This window comes from Calidris pugnax, unplaced genomic scaffold, assembly GCF_001431845.1.
Source record: "Calidris pugnax isolate Ruff unplaced genomic scaffold, ASM143184v1 scaffold44, whole genome shotgun sequence".
Taxonomy (NCBI): Eukaryota; Metazoa; Chordata; class Aves; order Charadriiformes; family Scolopacidae; genus Calidris; species Calidris pugnax.
The window spans coordinates 46,850,805-46,864,905 of record NW_015094506.1 but is presented as its reverse complement, the minus strand read 5'-3'; the positions used below and the strand labels follow the sequence as shown (position 1 = coordinate 46,864,905).

General features: G+C 36.4%; 1 protein-coding gene across 10 annotated transcripts in view; it reads left to right on the top strand.

The window, feature by feature from the left end:
• The window catches only part of MAGI2 (membrane associated guanylate kinase, WW and PDZ domain containing 2), a 756,695-nt gene that overhangs the window by 226,929 nt on the left and 515,665 nt on the right, over positions 1-14,101 (top strand). For all 10 annotated transcript variants that reach the window (XM_014963762.1, XM_014963758.1, XM_014963760.1 and 7 more), the window contains exon 2: positions 736-852. In XM_014963762.1, coding sequence (XP_014819248.1) covers positions 736-852 — 117 coding nt within the window. The remainder of the gene's footprint in view (positions 1-735; positions 853-14,101) is intronic.

The window sequence follows — 14,101 nt, the reverse complement described above, 5'->3', positions numbered from 1 at the left end:
AGCGAATGTAAAATGAAAAAGCTGTAAACACAGAAAAAAAATATCCCCCTTTTTAAAGGATGCTAAGAAGGCTTTTTAACTCTTTTTTTTTTTTTTTTTTTCCATGTTTGCAGTGTTATGCTGAGATGCTGTGCTACTAATGACTCTTCTCAGTGGTGGAAATAAAATACCTACCTTTGTTTGCTATAGTATTTTTTTCAGATATGAATAAATTAGAAAAAAATACCATAAAAGATTATATCATATTTATATGATCATTAAGTACATCTATGTTTTATTCTGGTTACACTTGGACTAAAACCACTGAACATTACAGAGACATTTTAAAACAAGATATTTGGGAAAAGTTGGTGGAAAATTGATACAAGGTCTTGGGGAACACAATATCTTAAAATGTATTATTTAGAGATATATATATATATATATATTTGTAGTATGTTCCAATTTGTGCAGAAAAGAAAAAAGACAGCTTTGTCTATAATCTTATATGTATTTTCTGAACTGTACAGATTTAGCCAGTTAGTTGTCATTAACTGTTTTAACCTTTGCAGTTATTGATAGCAAGTGATATTATACCAACTGCATGCATTAACCAGAAAGCTCTTTGTGCTTCTGTCATCCATCGTGACAGAAACATGAAGGAAAATGAGCCACTGAGACTTTACAAGTGATTCATTGCTTCCGTCAAAGCAATATATTTTTAAATCATTCTTTCATTTGTCTTTTCCTTGACAGGAGGCATTGTTGATAAGGACCTTCGTCACTACCTCAATTTACGGTTCCAGAAAGGTTCGGTAGACCATGAGCTCCAGCAGATCATAAGAGACAATCTCTACCTCCGCACAGTGCCATGTGAGTAGGTTGGAGATGAACAAATCTGTTTTCTTAGTGGCAGTAGAATGTCTGAATTAATGCTGCTGAGGCCATTTGCAAGGTGTGAAGAGGTGGACTGCAGATGAAACAGTCTTCCTGTAAATAGATTTGAGGCTTGGTTTGTGTCTTCCACGTTGTTGCTGAGAAACTGAACTGTCTAATGCTGAATTAATTTCTGAAGCTGCATGGTGTTTTCAAAGTTGTAGTTCTCGTAAACTGTGGCTCTAGAATAATAATGTTTTTCTTCTGCAGTTTTAAAAAGCACAAATTTAAAGAAAAAAAGCTGTTTTCTGGGCTGGTTAAATTGATGTCCAACAGAGAGAGTTTGATCTGCCTCATATTTCACAGTATTATACTTTACATAATACATGGAGTTTAGAATGCAATAGGGCAACAGAAGGAACAAATAAACTAGGAAATTTTGTTGTTCAGGTGCAGCAGGCATGGCATTGAAAGTTCATATTGTATTGCATATGTGGTCTTTTATTGTTGCATAAGTCAATGATACCTGTATCTAAAATATTCTGAAACCTCTAAAATATTTTTGTAGCTATTGACATTATTCACCTATTTCTGCAGTAGATGTGAAATTAGGCAGAGTAACATAAGCCTTGTCCAACTGTGAGGGCCATGTCTTTCAGAGCAGATCTACTTGACTGACAGACAATATATCATTAAAAATGGACTGAAGTGCCATTATTCTTCCTGCATAAAAATAACTGCTTGGTAGACAAAAAATGGAGCTTCTGGTTTGGGTGAAAAAAAGGTGCACCTTTGAACCTGCAGGCTTGACACTGGAATGATAGGCAGAGGAAGGTATACTAAGTGATGCTATTTATATGGTAATGAGAGGATGCCCTTTGAAAGCTGTGCTGTTGTGAATGCTACTGTACATTTTTTCTTTCATTACATTAAAGAATGGCTCTTTGAAAAGCTCCATCCAAAAAGACACTCAAGCATTTTCTTTTTCTTTTGGAAGCTGAAGCTAAATAAATATAAAGTCTTAATTTCAGGAGTTCCATTCATCCCTGATTAGAAAGGAAGATGGAGAAAAACATTAAAAAATTATTACCTATATGCAGAAAATGAAAAACATTACATTAATGTGAGATTTATGATAAAATAGGTTTGTCTGAAGGTGTTGAGAAACATCCCAGATGAAGTATAAACAAAAGTACAAAGATGCTGTGAGATTAAATCCCACTTCTAAGGATGTCTGGGGGGTTGTTATCATAGGACTACACTTATTATAGCCCCAGCACATGCTTGTTAATGATGGAGATCCAAATTAAAAAGAAAGTAAGTCCAACAATATTGCAACTACTGCAGTGTAATGGATACTGTCTGTCAGCAGTATGATGAGTAGTTTTTGGTTTGGTTTGGTTTTTAATCAAGGCAATAATAAGGTACTCTCATTTATCAAATGAAATACAGTACTCACAGAAGGAAACCTGTCATTCAAAAAGTAGCACTACAACTACAAAGACTGCGATTTGGAACCTATAAACACTTTATTACCTTTTCTTTATACTATGACTTATCCAACTTCTGTGTCATTTTACTTGGTTAGATTCTTAAGTCATTATTCCATTACACATTGAGAAGCTTTAACTAAGAACCAGATTTTCAAAAATATTATAGTGGTGCAGGTGACAGCTGCTGAATTTCTAGGTAGGCAGTCATGTTCTAGGATAGAGTGGAAGACTCCCTTCAGTAGTGGTGGTAGAAAAAAATAGAAACAAAGTACTGCTGGGTGGCATATTTTCTTTGAAATTTTCTTGAAAATCCTGTGAAAGTAGCCCTCCTGAAAGGTGGATGTTTAAAAATAAAGAAATTAACAAATGCAGACAGGGTGATGTATGGTTAGCTAAAGAAGTTTCCATAATGAGGTAAATGAAAAGGATACCATCACATAGATTGAAACCCAGTTTTCCCCTCAGTGATAATTGAAGTGAATTTTTTTTAATGCAATTTTATTTTATCTCCAGCATTCATGTTAAGGAGGGAAAACATTCTCAACTGTTCTCAACTCTTTTTCTTTTTTTTTTTCCATATAACTTAAAAAAATTTTGAATCATGAACTTACTTCTCAAGGGTACTGGTATTCAAAATTTTGGGCTTTGGGTGCTCATGGGGATTTTTTAAGCTCTGTATATGGGCTAAGAGTAATGGTTAGTCATCCAAACAGTATACTTTAAAACTGCTAGGGAGATTTTCTTAGTATGCAGCAGTAATATTTAACTGATTATACCATTGCCCACAACCTCACTTAATGAGAAAAGGCTAATCATGTAGTTATTGCAAATATTCCAATGGATGCCAACACAGCAAAAGCACTCAGTTTGGTCAAATTCTTGTCTGGAACAAAACAGAGAGAAAGCCAATTGGAGGCAACATAGCCTTTATTTCCAATGGTGAGGTTATAACATAAAGAGAAAAAAAAATAAAATTGAAAAATAGGTGGCAACCTTTTCCCTTTAAAAATGCCCCTTCAATCTTTCTCAGTTATAGAGGTATGATTGCCAGTGAAACCAGGAGAACCTTTATAAGAGAGTCCTTGACCTTGACTTTTTACTGCTCTTTGCTTTTTGTTCAGCCTGACAGTGCTGGCCCTAGCAGTGCAGTGGGCACGACCACTGGCTTCTCAGCCTTCCAGGTCAGACTAAGACATCTTTCACTTATGTGAATGCCGTGGGTATTCTCTGTGAAATTAGGAAGCAGAGAACTAACTCCATACCTGTTTTAAGTCAGGATAAGCCAAATGTGCTTAGAAAAGGTAACCCAGTATTTATTGATTAAGAATTTGAATTGTACATTATATTTCACCCTGCGTGTACCAAAGGATGGATGGGCCAGAAATGCGTGACATGAGGACCATGGATCAATTCTGCCCTTGGAAACTGTGGCCTCTGTGGATGGGGTGAATTGGTTGGGTTTGTGATCTATACATTTCTCTATTTTTAATAATGCAGTGCCACTTTCTACCAAATTAGAAATGACCGAGTAACCCTAAGAGTCAAATGCTGCCTTCCATAAGTGGTTGCAGTTCTCAGTGCCATACAAAATTGATTTTCCCTGCATTGTCAACAGGAATTACACGCATATATCCCAGGGCAGAACGTGCGATTGTATTTGCAGCAGTTGAGATGCAGCCGTTAACTTGCTCTGTCCCCAGAGCTGTGTGGCAGCAGTAATGAAACTGATACATAAACAAGAAAATGAAGAAAAAGTTCTGTTAATTTGGAGCTGAGTTAGAAAAGTAATAAAGCTTCCAACAGACAAGGTCACAAACTGAATTTTTTAAAGATACCGTATTGCGAATAATATCAATGAAAATATGCAGCCTTGAGAAGGAAGACTGGGCAGTGGTGTTCTGCCAGGGGACAGCTCTGGTTTTAATGCAAGCAGGAGGACACAACTTCAGGTGCTGGGAAACAAATGAGATGAGAAATATACTGAACATCTCAGAGGAAAACAAAAAATTAAAAAAAAAACTGTTCTGGGGGAAAAGAAAGGTTTACACGTCTCAGTTCAGAAGACCTAGCTGAAGTTTGTCTCAGGAATTTTCTTCTCGTTTTCTGTTGCATGGCTTTATAGCATAGTTTTCACACCATAAACTTACTCCTGAAGTTACTCAGGAGCACTAGCCATTGAGGTTGTCCTACAATACAGAAAAATATCCCCGGTAAGAAGTGGTAGTTGTTAAACACAGGCAAGTAGTATCTGACACTCTCCCTTTCTGTCCAAGTTCAGGGGTCTGGGGAAAAACCACAAAGCACATCTAGGTCTATGAATGCTACTGGCAGACAATAAATTAGTCACCTTGCTTGGTATTCCTCTCAGCAAACTACAGTTGCCACGTGGGCAAGCATCTTTCCAGTCTTCAATAACACAAGAAGAGATAGCTCTAACTTTGTGATAGAGTATGTGACAGGAAAGCAGTTTTGGTAGCGACAGTCATGGTCAGACCTGTCTCCTTTGATATGTCCTTCCATGCAATTGCAAATTCCATTTCTTTAAGAGCTGGCAAAATAGGGGAGATGTGTTTGAAAATAAGAGTCTGTGTGCTTTCTTCCCAGATGGGGAATATGAAATCGTAGTGGAAGGCATCCTGATTAAACAGCACTGGAAAAAGTCAAACAATAACAAGCTGATTTATAGAAGTAAAAAAAAATCTATTAATTTGAAGAGATTCCTATTGATATCCTCTGGGATATAACTTCAGATTGACAGTGGCTCATGTGAATTACTCTATACCACTGCACTGATTTACACCACTGAAGGATGCAGCCCAGAAGGGCATCTTTCACTGGGCACATGTCAGAAGGCATAATGTGAAATAATTGAAAAAAAAGTCATGAGGATGAGAAAGTTTCCTTTCTAGTGTTTGAATTTAGAAAAGCAACGATGAAAGAATGGAGAGGACTGGGTGTGTGGCTCAGGCTTATTGCACCGGATAATGCAGTACTGCTATTAATGCAGAGGACTTGGAGGAGGGGTGGTTTATTTAAGACATTTGTTAGCAACATAGGAAAAAAGGTTTTATTTGTGACTCAGCCACATGCTGTATGTGAGTGACCAGAGGCAGGAAATGCAGTTATTATGTGCTATAGTTCACCACGTATGAAATAGTGATAATAATTCCTTCTCTTGCCTTTTGCTTAGTTTGCCTATTGGTGTTATGATCCCTCTGCATTAGGTAAACATACGTGACACACGGAACTGCAAATACGAAACCTATGAACACTTAATATCCCTCCTTTCTGCTGTGATTTCTTTCTTTTATCTATTTTCTGTGAATCATTAGATTCTTGGGTCACTTTGAGTAACTTTAAATAAGAGCCTCATTTTCAAACATGATTTTGTTCTAGTAAAATCTGTTCTATGCATAAATATATTTAACCTACATGCAGCAGTATTGTCTGTGTACTTTTGAAGCCTTATATATTACAAAAGGCTTCTGTTTATTGTCCAGTCCTCTTCCCAGAAGAGAAGTGTATGCAGTGATTTTTTAAATTTTTTTTTTTGTTGGACTTACTTTTGTTTGTCATGGCAAAGGTAGTGCCATTAGCTTTTTTTTTTTTTTTTTTGCATACTGAAGTCAATATAATGTGTTTCTACTTGAAACAGAAATTGCAAGGTGGTAAGGATGCTCAGCTTCAGAGGAATTCCCTCCATGCCTTCAGTCCTGGAGAAACTGGCATCTTGAAAGCAATCAGGGTCTTTCCCTCTGGCAGAGAAGTGTATTGTGTTAGGAGACCATAGTCACTTACACTCTTCTTCATGGGCACCAATCAGAAGAACTAAGGCATCTCTGAGTGTGTGTGTACTGAGTTAGGATGAGTCTTTCCTCTCCTGCCCTCCTCACTGGGGTTGGAGTTAATAGGCGTTAGCATAGAACAGTAGTTTGTATAAATTCTAATAACTTTAATATTAGTCACTATAGCAAGGGAGTGATAATATTGAGTAAATACTGAAGAGTATTTACTGATGGAAATCCCAATTACGTACCCAGGTTTTCATCTGAAGTTTCTGGATTTAAAGGTGAAGAAAGTGTGGCATAAGTCAAATGGGCAATAAATATATACTTGATGAGGGTATCTCCTATGCAGAAACTCTGTGTGTGTGGTTCTGCTGCTCTGAATAAGGATGTGAGAAACATCTGACTAATCTATATTTGGATAAATATGAGGCCTTTCAGATTTCATTTGTAAAATACTTTGTTCCCCTTCTAAAAACTGTATAGCCAAGAGCATTCAAAGGGGAATGTGTGAAACAGACTTGCCAGTGGTTTCATGTATTTTTCTCATAAGTTTGTTCAGTGTCAAAATTGTCTTTCAAGGGTGGAAATTCAGTGCACAGCTTTGTTCTTAAAAGAAACAAATTAGGAAGTCCAGATTGTCAGTTAAAAGATCTGCCAGTTTGACATCATATGGAACTATTCTTAGGATAAATTAACCTGTGCTTAGCACGCTGTACAGCCAGGAAATGTTGCCATCACTGGAAATAACAGTACCTAACTTTAATGACTACTTTATTCGTTCAGACAAGTGTTAGTTATTGCTTAGCCTTGACTTTGATTGCTCAGAATAGAGCAATGGAGAGCTCTAGGATAACTTCTTGTTATGTATCTAATGGAGCACACCTCCGAGGTATACTTAAAGCAGAATCATTGGCAAAACGTATTCAGCTTTTTTTTGTATCCCAAGCAAAATTAAACCAAATCAGGTAATTACCTGAGATGAGGGCCCCACTGTGCTCTATGCAGCACAGCTTGTATACCAGAAGATGATGATGAGGTCACTGTTTCAAATAATTGAAAGCCTAAATAACAGAGGCAAAGAACAGTTAGCAAATAAACCCACAGCACGGACAGTGCCTGAGTTGACTCAACTGAGGTGGAGTGGTGGTTCAACTGATGACCATGGACCTCGCTTTCTTTTCCACTGCTACATGTAGTATTCCTAATTACCTCCTGGAAATGCACATGGTACACCGGGACATTTCTCTGAAGACACTGGGAATGTCTGGATAAAAAACATGGGCTTATGCATCTTTATATTAATTTTTCTGTGTGATTTTTATATGGGTTTTTTTTGTCTGTTTTAGGGCAGGGTGGGTGAGGGCTACAGTCAGCACTTCGCTGCCTCTCAGTTAGTGGGCACGAAGCGTTACTCGGGCTCCGAGTGTGTTCGGGCTGCAGGCACTGCATTGCCATCAGTGGGGAGCTGCAAATGAAAACACAACCAAGCAAGAAACAAATTTGCTTTGTTGATTTTGGGTTTTGTTTTTTTTTTTTTTTTTTTTTTTTTTTTTTATTTCACATTGTGACTACATTTGCTCCCTGCCCCCCCCCCTTTTTTTTTTTTTTTTTAAATTTTTTTTTTTTTTTTTTTTTTTTTTTTTTTCATTTACTGACGTAAATTACGACTTTGTCTTAATTTAGATCTAGGATAAACAGATGGCCAAACTTTGTCTACAAATAGCAAGAATGATGATAGAAAATATTGGACTGTTAGTTATGAGAGTGAAAACACATATAATTTCTGTCACCTTTTCTCAGAAATTTCTCAACTTTACATATTGAGGACGTCAATGCTCAGCTATTCAGTGACTAATACATCTGTTTTAAATACCTTAAAATAGCAGGTATCCAAAGAAAATAAATACTGCTCAAGAACAGAGGGAGATGGAATGTGTCTGATGTGATATAATTGTAGCATGAAGTGAGAAGAGATGTAACAAGATAAAGAGCTGTAGTTGCATACAACTTACAACATTACAGCTTGAATGGCCCATAAAAGATTGCCTGAAGGCGATAGGATGATTTCATTGGCTGTAGAGTTACAACAGTTTGTGCTTCTCTGAGGTCCTTGCACCCAGATCATATCTGTAAGAAAGTGAGATTGCGTAATTCTGTCCCCCACTCCCATTCTTTCCACTCCTTCATTCCTTCCGTTCTGCGCTTTTAAACACCAAGCTTTTCTCTCCCATTTTCAAAATCAAATCTTCCAAAATTAGTGAATTTCTTTTACACTGCAGTGCAAATATAAATTATTTGTACAACAGGTAATGTGATGCGCTGCCAACTGGAGAGCTGATATAATACCACTAAAGTGATTAGAAGTATTTTCTGAGGGGAGAAAAAAGAGGAGAAAGCTCTGAAATTGCAAACCTGACCTTTTAAAACAATTTTCCTAAAAAGAATATCATATATCTTCTGTAAGTGATGTTAACCAGCGTGTGATTTAAAGACTAACATCTCTGGCAGGCAGCTTGGGTTGCTCATCATATCTGTCTGTAATTATTTATATGTGATATAGTACCTGCATAAGCCCAGATGAGAAGTTTAGTTACAATATTTGTGCTGATTGCCCCCAAGAATTGATCCATTTTTCTTTTAACTTTGAGGAAGTTTTCTACTGTTGTAAAATGAGTTCTCAAATTCACATGATACCGAAAGGATAAAGGATAGTGACAGTTTTAAATTAATTTTGACGATAGCACTAATCTTATTGATTACTTGAGAACTATCAGGAAACTAGAGGGGCAATAGCATAAATCTGATAAAGTACCTTGTCTCTGCAGAACAAGAACAGCAAATAATAGAAGAAGCCAGAATTAACTTATTTTACAAGTACGAGTCATAGCTCTTGACTTGCCTAAAGCAGCTTAAAGCTTGGTTAGAGACTATATCTCCCTATGACAGTAGGCTTTTCCAGCCTGAAGGTCTTAGATGTAGTGTTGACCTTTTTCCTGAAATAACTGTCCTTGAAATTATGAGAATTAGAAATATGATTAACAAAAGTTGCACCATTATTGAACATAAGCATTCCTATAATTTCTTAACCATGTCTTGTTTACTCTGTGATCTTTTTGCATTGATTTCTTGATATTAAAATATTTTAAAATAGAACTGCTAGATAAATTTAGCTGCCTTCTACAGTCAAATAGGTCAAAGAATTATTTTTTTAATTTTTTTTTTTTTCTTAAGGGAAGCTGAGGTACTTTACATAAAGGCAGCAATGTGTGTCAGATTGTGCAAGTTTTGTGATAAAGCATGGGTAATGCTATTCACCTGGGAACATTAGAACTGCACAGACTGAAGTTGCTTCAAAAAGCTTCTTCATGTTGCAACTTTTCATATTTTTGGATGACCTTTGGATTTGTTATCTTTCTTAGTATCATTTGAAGCCTTTTTTTTTAAGTCTTCTCTCAGTCTGTAGAAGATAAACTGTCAGAGAAAGTGGATAATCTTTACTTGGTGATTTTTATCTGAAGAACAACTGAGCAGTGAACACGGAACACAGCAGCTGCTCTTAGAAATTTAGAACAATAGCAACAAAAGAAAAAGAATAAAAGTTGTGTAAAAGACTCGAGAGTCAGAACAGGATGCCCAAATTAAGTGACTAAGTCCCTATTTGCATTCAATAAAAAAGCCCAATATAAATTTTGGCAGGTTGCGCTGCTTCTGTTTTTCTCTTCTTGGGCTTTTGTCTACAATTACAACAAAAGAGAAACCATGGTAGCGAGGATGGACTTCCTCGTGAATAGATCTTCTAGTGCATATTGAGAAATTTATGTGAATTGTGAAGCCGTTGAACAAGTTCGCGTTCACCAAATAACCAGCTTACTCACATCTGTGTCTCTCTCTCTGAAGTGCACCTGCAGTTCAGTAGCTTCCTCACACCAGCTGGAGACAAGATTCTTGCTGGTTTGTTTGGACACCTCACTCTGTGCCACTTTTCCCTTCCTTTAAAAATATCATATCTACATTGCATTAATGAGATTATACAACGAAGTCTACTTTAAAGCTTTGTTCAAGTTTTATCAATTTTTAGAGAACAAGGTACCTCTCATATTTTTTAGGTCTTATGAAAAAAGAAAGAATTTCAAACCTTTTGTGTCCAGTAAGCTAATGTTAATGGACAAGTGACTCTAGAGGCACCATGTTATAGACTCAAAAGTAGCCTGGCTAGAATAAATGCTTTTGAGGAAAAAACTAGGCACTGAAGATTAAAGAGTTGCTTTTTAACATCTGAAGAGTGAATAAAGCTTTGGTTTTACCAGTAGGAGTAAGATTAATTTATAATTTACTAGTTGAAAACTGTTCGGAGGAAAACTTATTCCTGCAAGTTCTTTCCTTTTTATTTTCCTTTATCCTGAAGGTACCACTGTCCTGTTTTTGTCCCATGACAGTTTGTCACAACTTTGTATTTCTCCTGTATCTCCAGGTTTTGATTCCCCCCAAGCACTTTTCTTTTTCCAATGTATTACTGTTATTAACACATCAACCTCTTGAGTAGCTATCAATCTAATATGGATTATTCAAATCATTCTGTCAAATTTATTTCAATGATTCTGAATATGGAAATGTTCTTACTGTGGCGATGGCAGAAATATATTTTGGTTTAAAAAAAATTATAATAATGCAGAGGTTCCAGAGTGTGTTTTGAATGAAAGCAGCAGTCTGGATTTAAATACAGAACAGTGTTAGAATTTCAGCATTAAAATTCTTGTCTTCAAATTTTAAGAGGCTGGTATGAACATATATAAAAGGCTCTAGAAAACAATATTATTTCCAGCTAGAGATTACTTTTTTTTTTTTAGTAGTAAATTGTATAATAATAAATTACGTGTCATTAGTTTATCAATGTATTTTCTTTGTATTTCTATGGAAAATAATCAGTAAAACAAAGAAAATATATTGATACCTTCACATTGTTCACAAAATTAGTGGACCGCTTTATATGTAGTAAAGAATGAAATTCACTCTAGACTGCTGATAGTGCAGTATCTACTTGTATTCAAGTGGCCTTTAGCTAATGACAAGATGCACACCACCACTCATTTCAAGTCATCTCTATTGTCTTATTCCCCCCCTTTTTTTTTTAATGATTGACTGATAAGCTTTCTTTTTCAACTCATATTCCTACTGACCAATCCTTGACCTGTCTTTTGGTGTTTTTTAATCTTATCAAAACACAGAAACTTCATTTTTTTAATCTTTAGATTGAAAATACCGTACCCCTTTTTGCAAAAATAGATATTTTTTTTTTCCCCTTTGCACAAGGTGTAGAACACTTCTTGGAAAGCTTGATGGCAGTTGTGTCAGGAATCATGCAGTAGAGCTGTCTTGCTATGATTCACTTGTTTCACAGGAGACTTCATTTGGGAAAAACACATTGCACTGTACTCCTTGAAGAGCTCTTAGACTGAGAACAGCCTGTCATTTAATGACCTTTAATTCATTGGAAAATATAAACTTTGGTGGCATTCAAAATACTTATTTTGCAAGATTTCCTTTGAGAATCTGCTTTTACACAAGATTTCATGGTAGTAGTAGTAATATCTGTAAAAAAAAAATAAAATAAAATCTCTTGTTCCTTTAGAGATGGCCCATTCTGCATTGTGTTCTGCTAAAATGCATCAAATGTTGAGTGATTCTGAGCCTCTGCAAATTCTGTTTGCTTGTGAAAGGTTATCAGCACTACCTCTCTTTCCTGACTGGGCTTGTGTTCCTGGTGTAGCAGGTTTCTTCCCTTCACCACTTTGGATACTCCATGAAGTGAAGAGCTGGGCTGCTCCCTTTTCATTCTATCCGTGCAAATCCTCTGTAAATCTCTGTGTACCTGTTCTGTGCACTGTCGTATAATAAAAAGGGGTTTCCTCTTTTCCTCTGCCAAAGGGAGTGAATGGGAAAAAGAGGATATACGGAAGGCATAGCTATACGGTGCTATGACACAGTTGTTTACATTCTCAGTTAATAGTTGCAGTGTAGACAAGTTGGCACAACTTGGTGCAGAGCCCTTCAGTCTGTCATCGTTGTGCAGCGTCTCCTGCTTGCCCTGTGCTTTGCTCAATTGCAGCTGATGAGGCTCAGCTGGCTGAAAACTCTGTTTTTCATGTCTGAATACAATTTATTTGAAAAAGATGGCAAAAGCATTTCATGTGTATGAGTGCAGGTACTCTAAAGCTTTATGGGCATACTGAGCCTCTTCCAGTTATTTTACAGCTTTTGGCAAAGAGTTAGTCTTACACTAATTGGAATGAACTTGGTTATACCAGGTCAGTGCAGTGCACATTTTATCATTCCTCTTTAAGCCCATGTACCTATATACATCAATATCTAATCTCACTCTGATTTTCTTGTTATGAATGGCTTTGTATGATTTAAGAAGTGGAAAGCAGAAGGTTATATTTTTGTATATTCGTTTCACCTCATAGTGTTATCTATCAAATAACTTAAAAATAATATGGCTTGCGATTACATTTTTTCAGATAAAAATAAAAAAAAATATTTTTGAACTAGAGGCAAAAAAGACAATCTTTGATTAAAGGAGATTTTGGTAATTTACCACTGAAATTTGGGAGGTGCTATAGTAAATTAAAAAATAGGTTAAAAGCATTCAAATTCTTCACTAGTGTCTGAGTTGGCACATCAAATTCACTGAGGGGCCAACACTACCCGAACACTGCTGTGAAGAAGCTCGTATAGTTGCAGCTAAAACAATATCTTGGTAGTATACACAGCTTACAGTGCCAAGTTTTCATTTGTCTGAACAGAATGAAATAGGAGGTAGTTGCTTAGATGTCAAAAACTGCCATAGGTGCCGAAAGCCATCATTCTTATTCATACTCCAGTTACTTTATATTTCCATAGCACTGCAAAGGACCTCAGGGTTAGAACCACAGAGGAACATAGGTAGGTTTAGGTAGGCTTTTGGTTCTGGTCTAGATCTGTGGTCATTAAAATCCATGCTTTTGCCATATAACTTTACAGAGAGAGAAAATAGTTGCTTAAGTTTTCATCAGTACAAGTACTTAAGCGCCTATAAATTTTGTCTGGGCACTCGTGAATGGCCTAGCTCATTTCAGGATTGATTCTATTAAGGCAAACATTCGGGTCCCCCAAGGAGTATGTTTTCTAGATAATCACAGAAAATTAATCAAGTGCCATAGAAAGCACTGTAGAAGTAATTGCTTTTGTTTTAAAACATTGCTGGTGGAGAGAAGAGAGAAATGCTCCTTGGCATTGACTCAATATTACTAGACCCTGGCTGACTCCCTGCTCAGGAGGCTGGTTGACTCCAAGCCTTCAGTGACTGGTCAGGTCTTAGGTGATTAAACTTTGTAAATCTAGTCCATAGAATAGTCAAGGGTCTTTCCTAAATATACATCAAGGTCTATGTTCTGTAGATACTTTAGTGCAGCTGCCTTCTAAGAATAGGATAAAAATCAGGCTGGTTGCATATTTTTCTCTTTATCTTCTTTCCTTCTAAGTCCTGTGAGGAGATGGTAAAATGTACAGCTAAGTAGTGAGTCATTCTACTATTTGGGGTGTTATTCAAGGAATATGGGAAATAATCGTTCCCCATCGATTCCAAAGGCTATGGGGCAGATTATTTTTTTTTGCCTGTGCATCACGTAGAAAGAGGTTAGCTGTAGTATATATTATTTAATCTTTGGTTTATCTTTGTGTTTCAAAAATAATTATAATTTCCTATAGTGCTTCAAAACTTGCCATGAGATCATCAGTCCTTTTATCTACAATGCAAATGCATCTGTACTTGGATCAAGATTTGGCCACTATTTAAATACGCAGTTAAAATTGTACTGACTCAGAAACATGGTAATTAGAGCCAGAAACAATTTAGTAGTCTGGATTTTAAAGCTGTGAGAGAATTGTTGTCATTCGGGTTTTGTACTTTTTAATGCCATGTCCTGG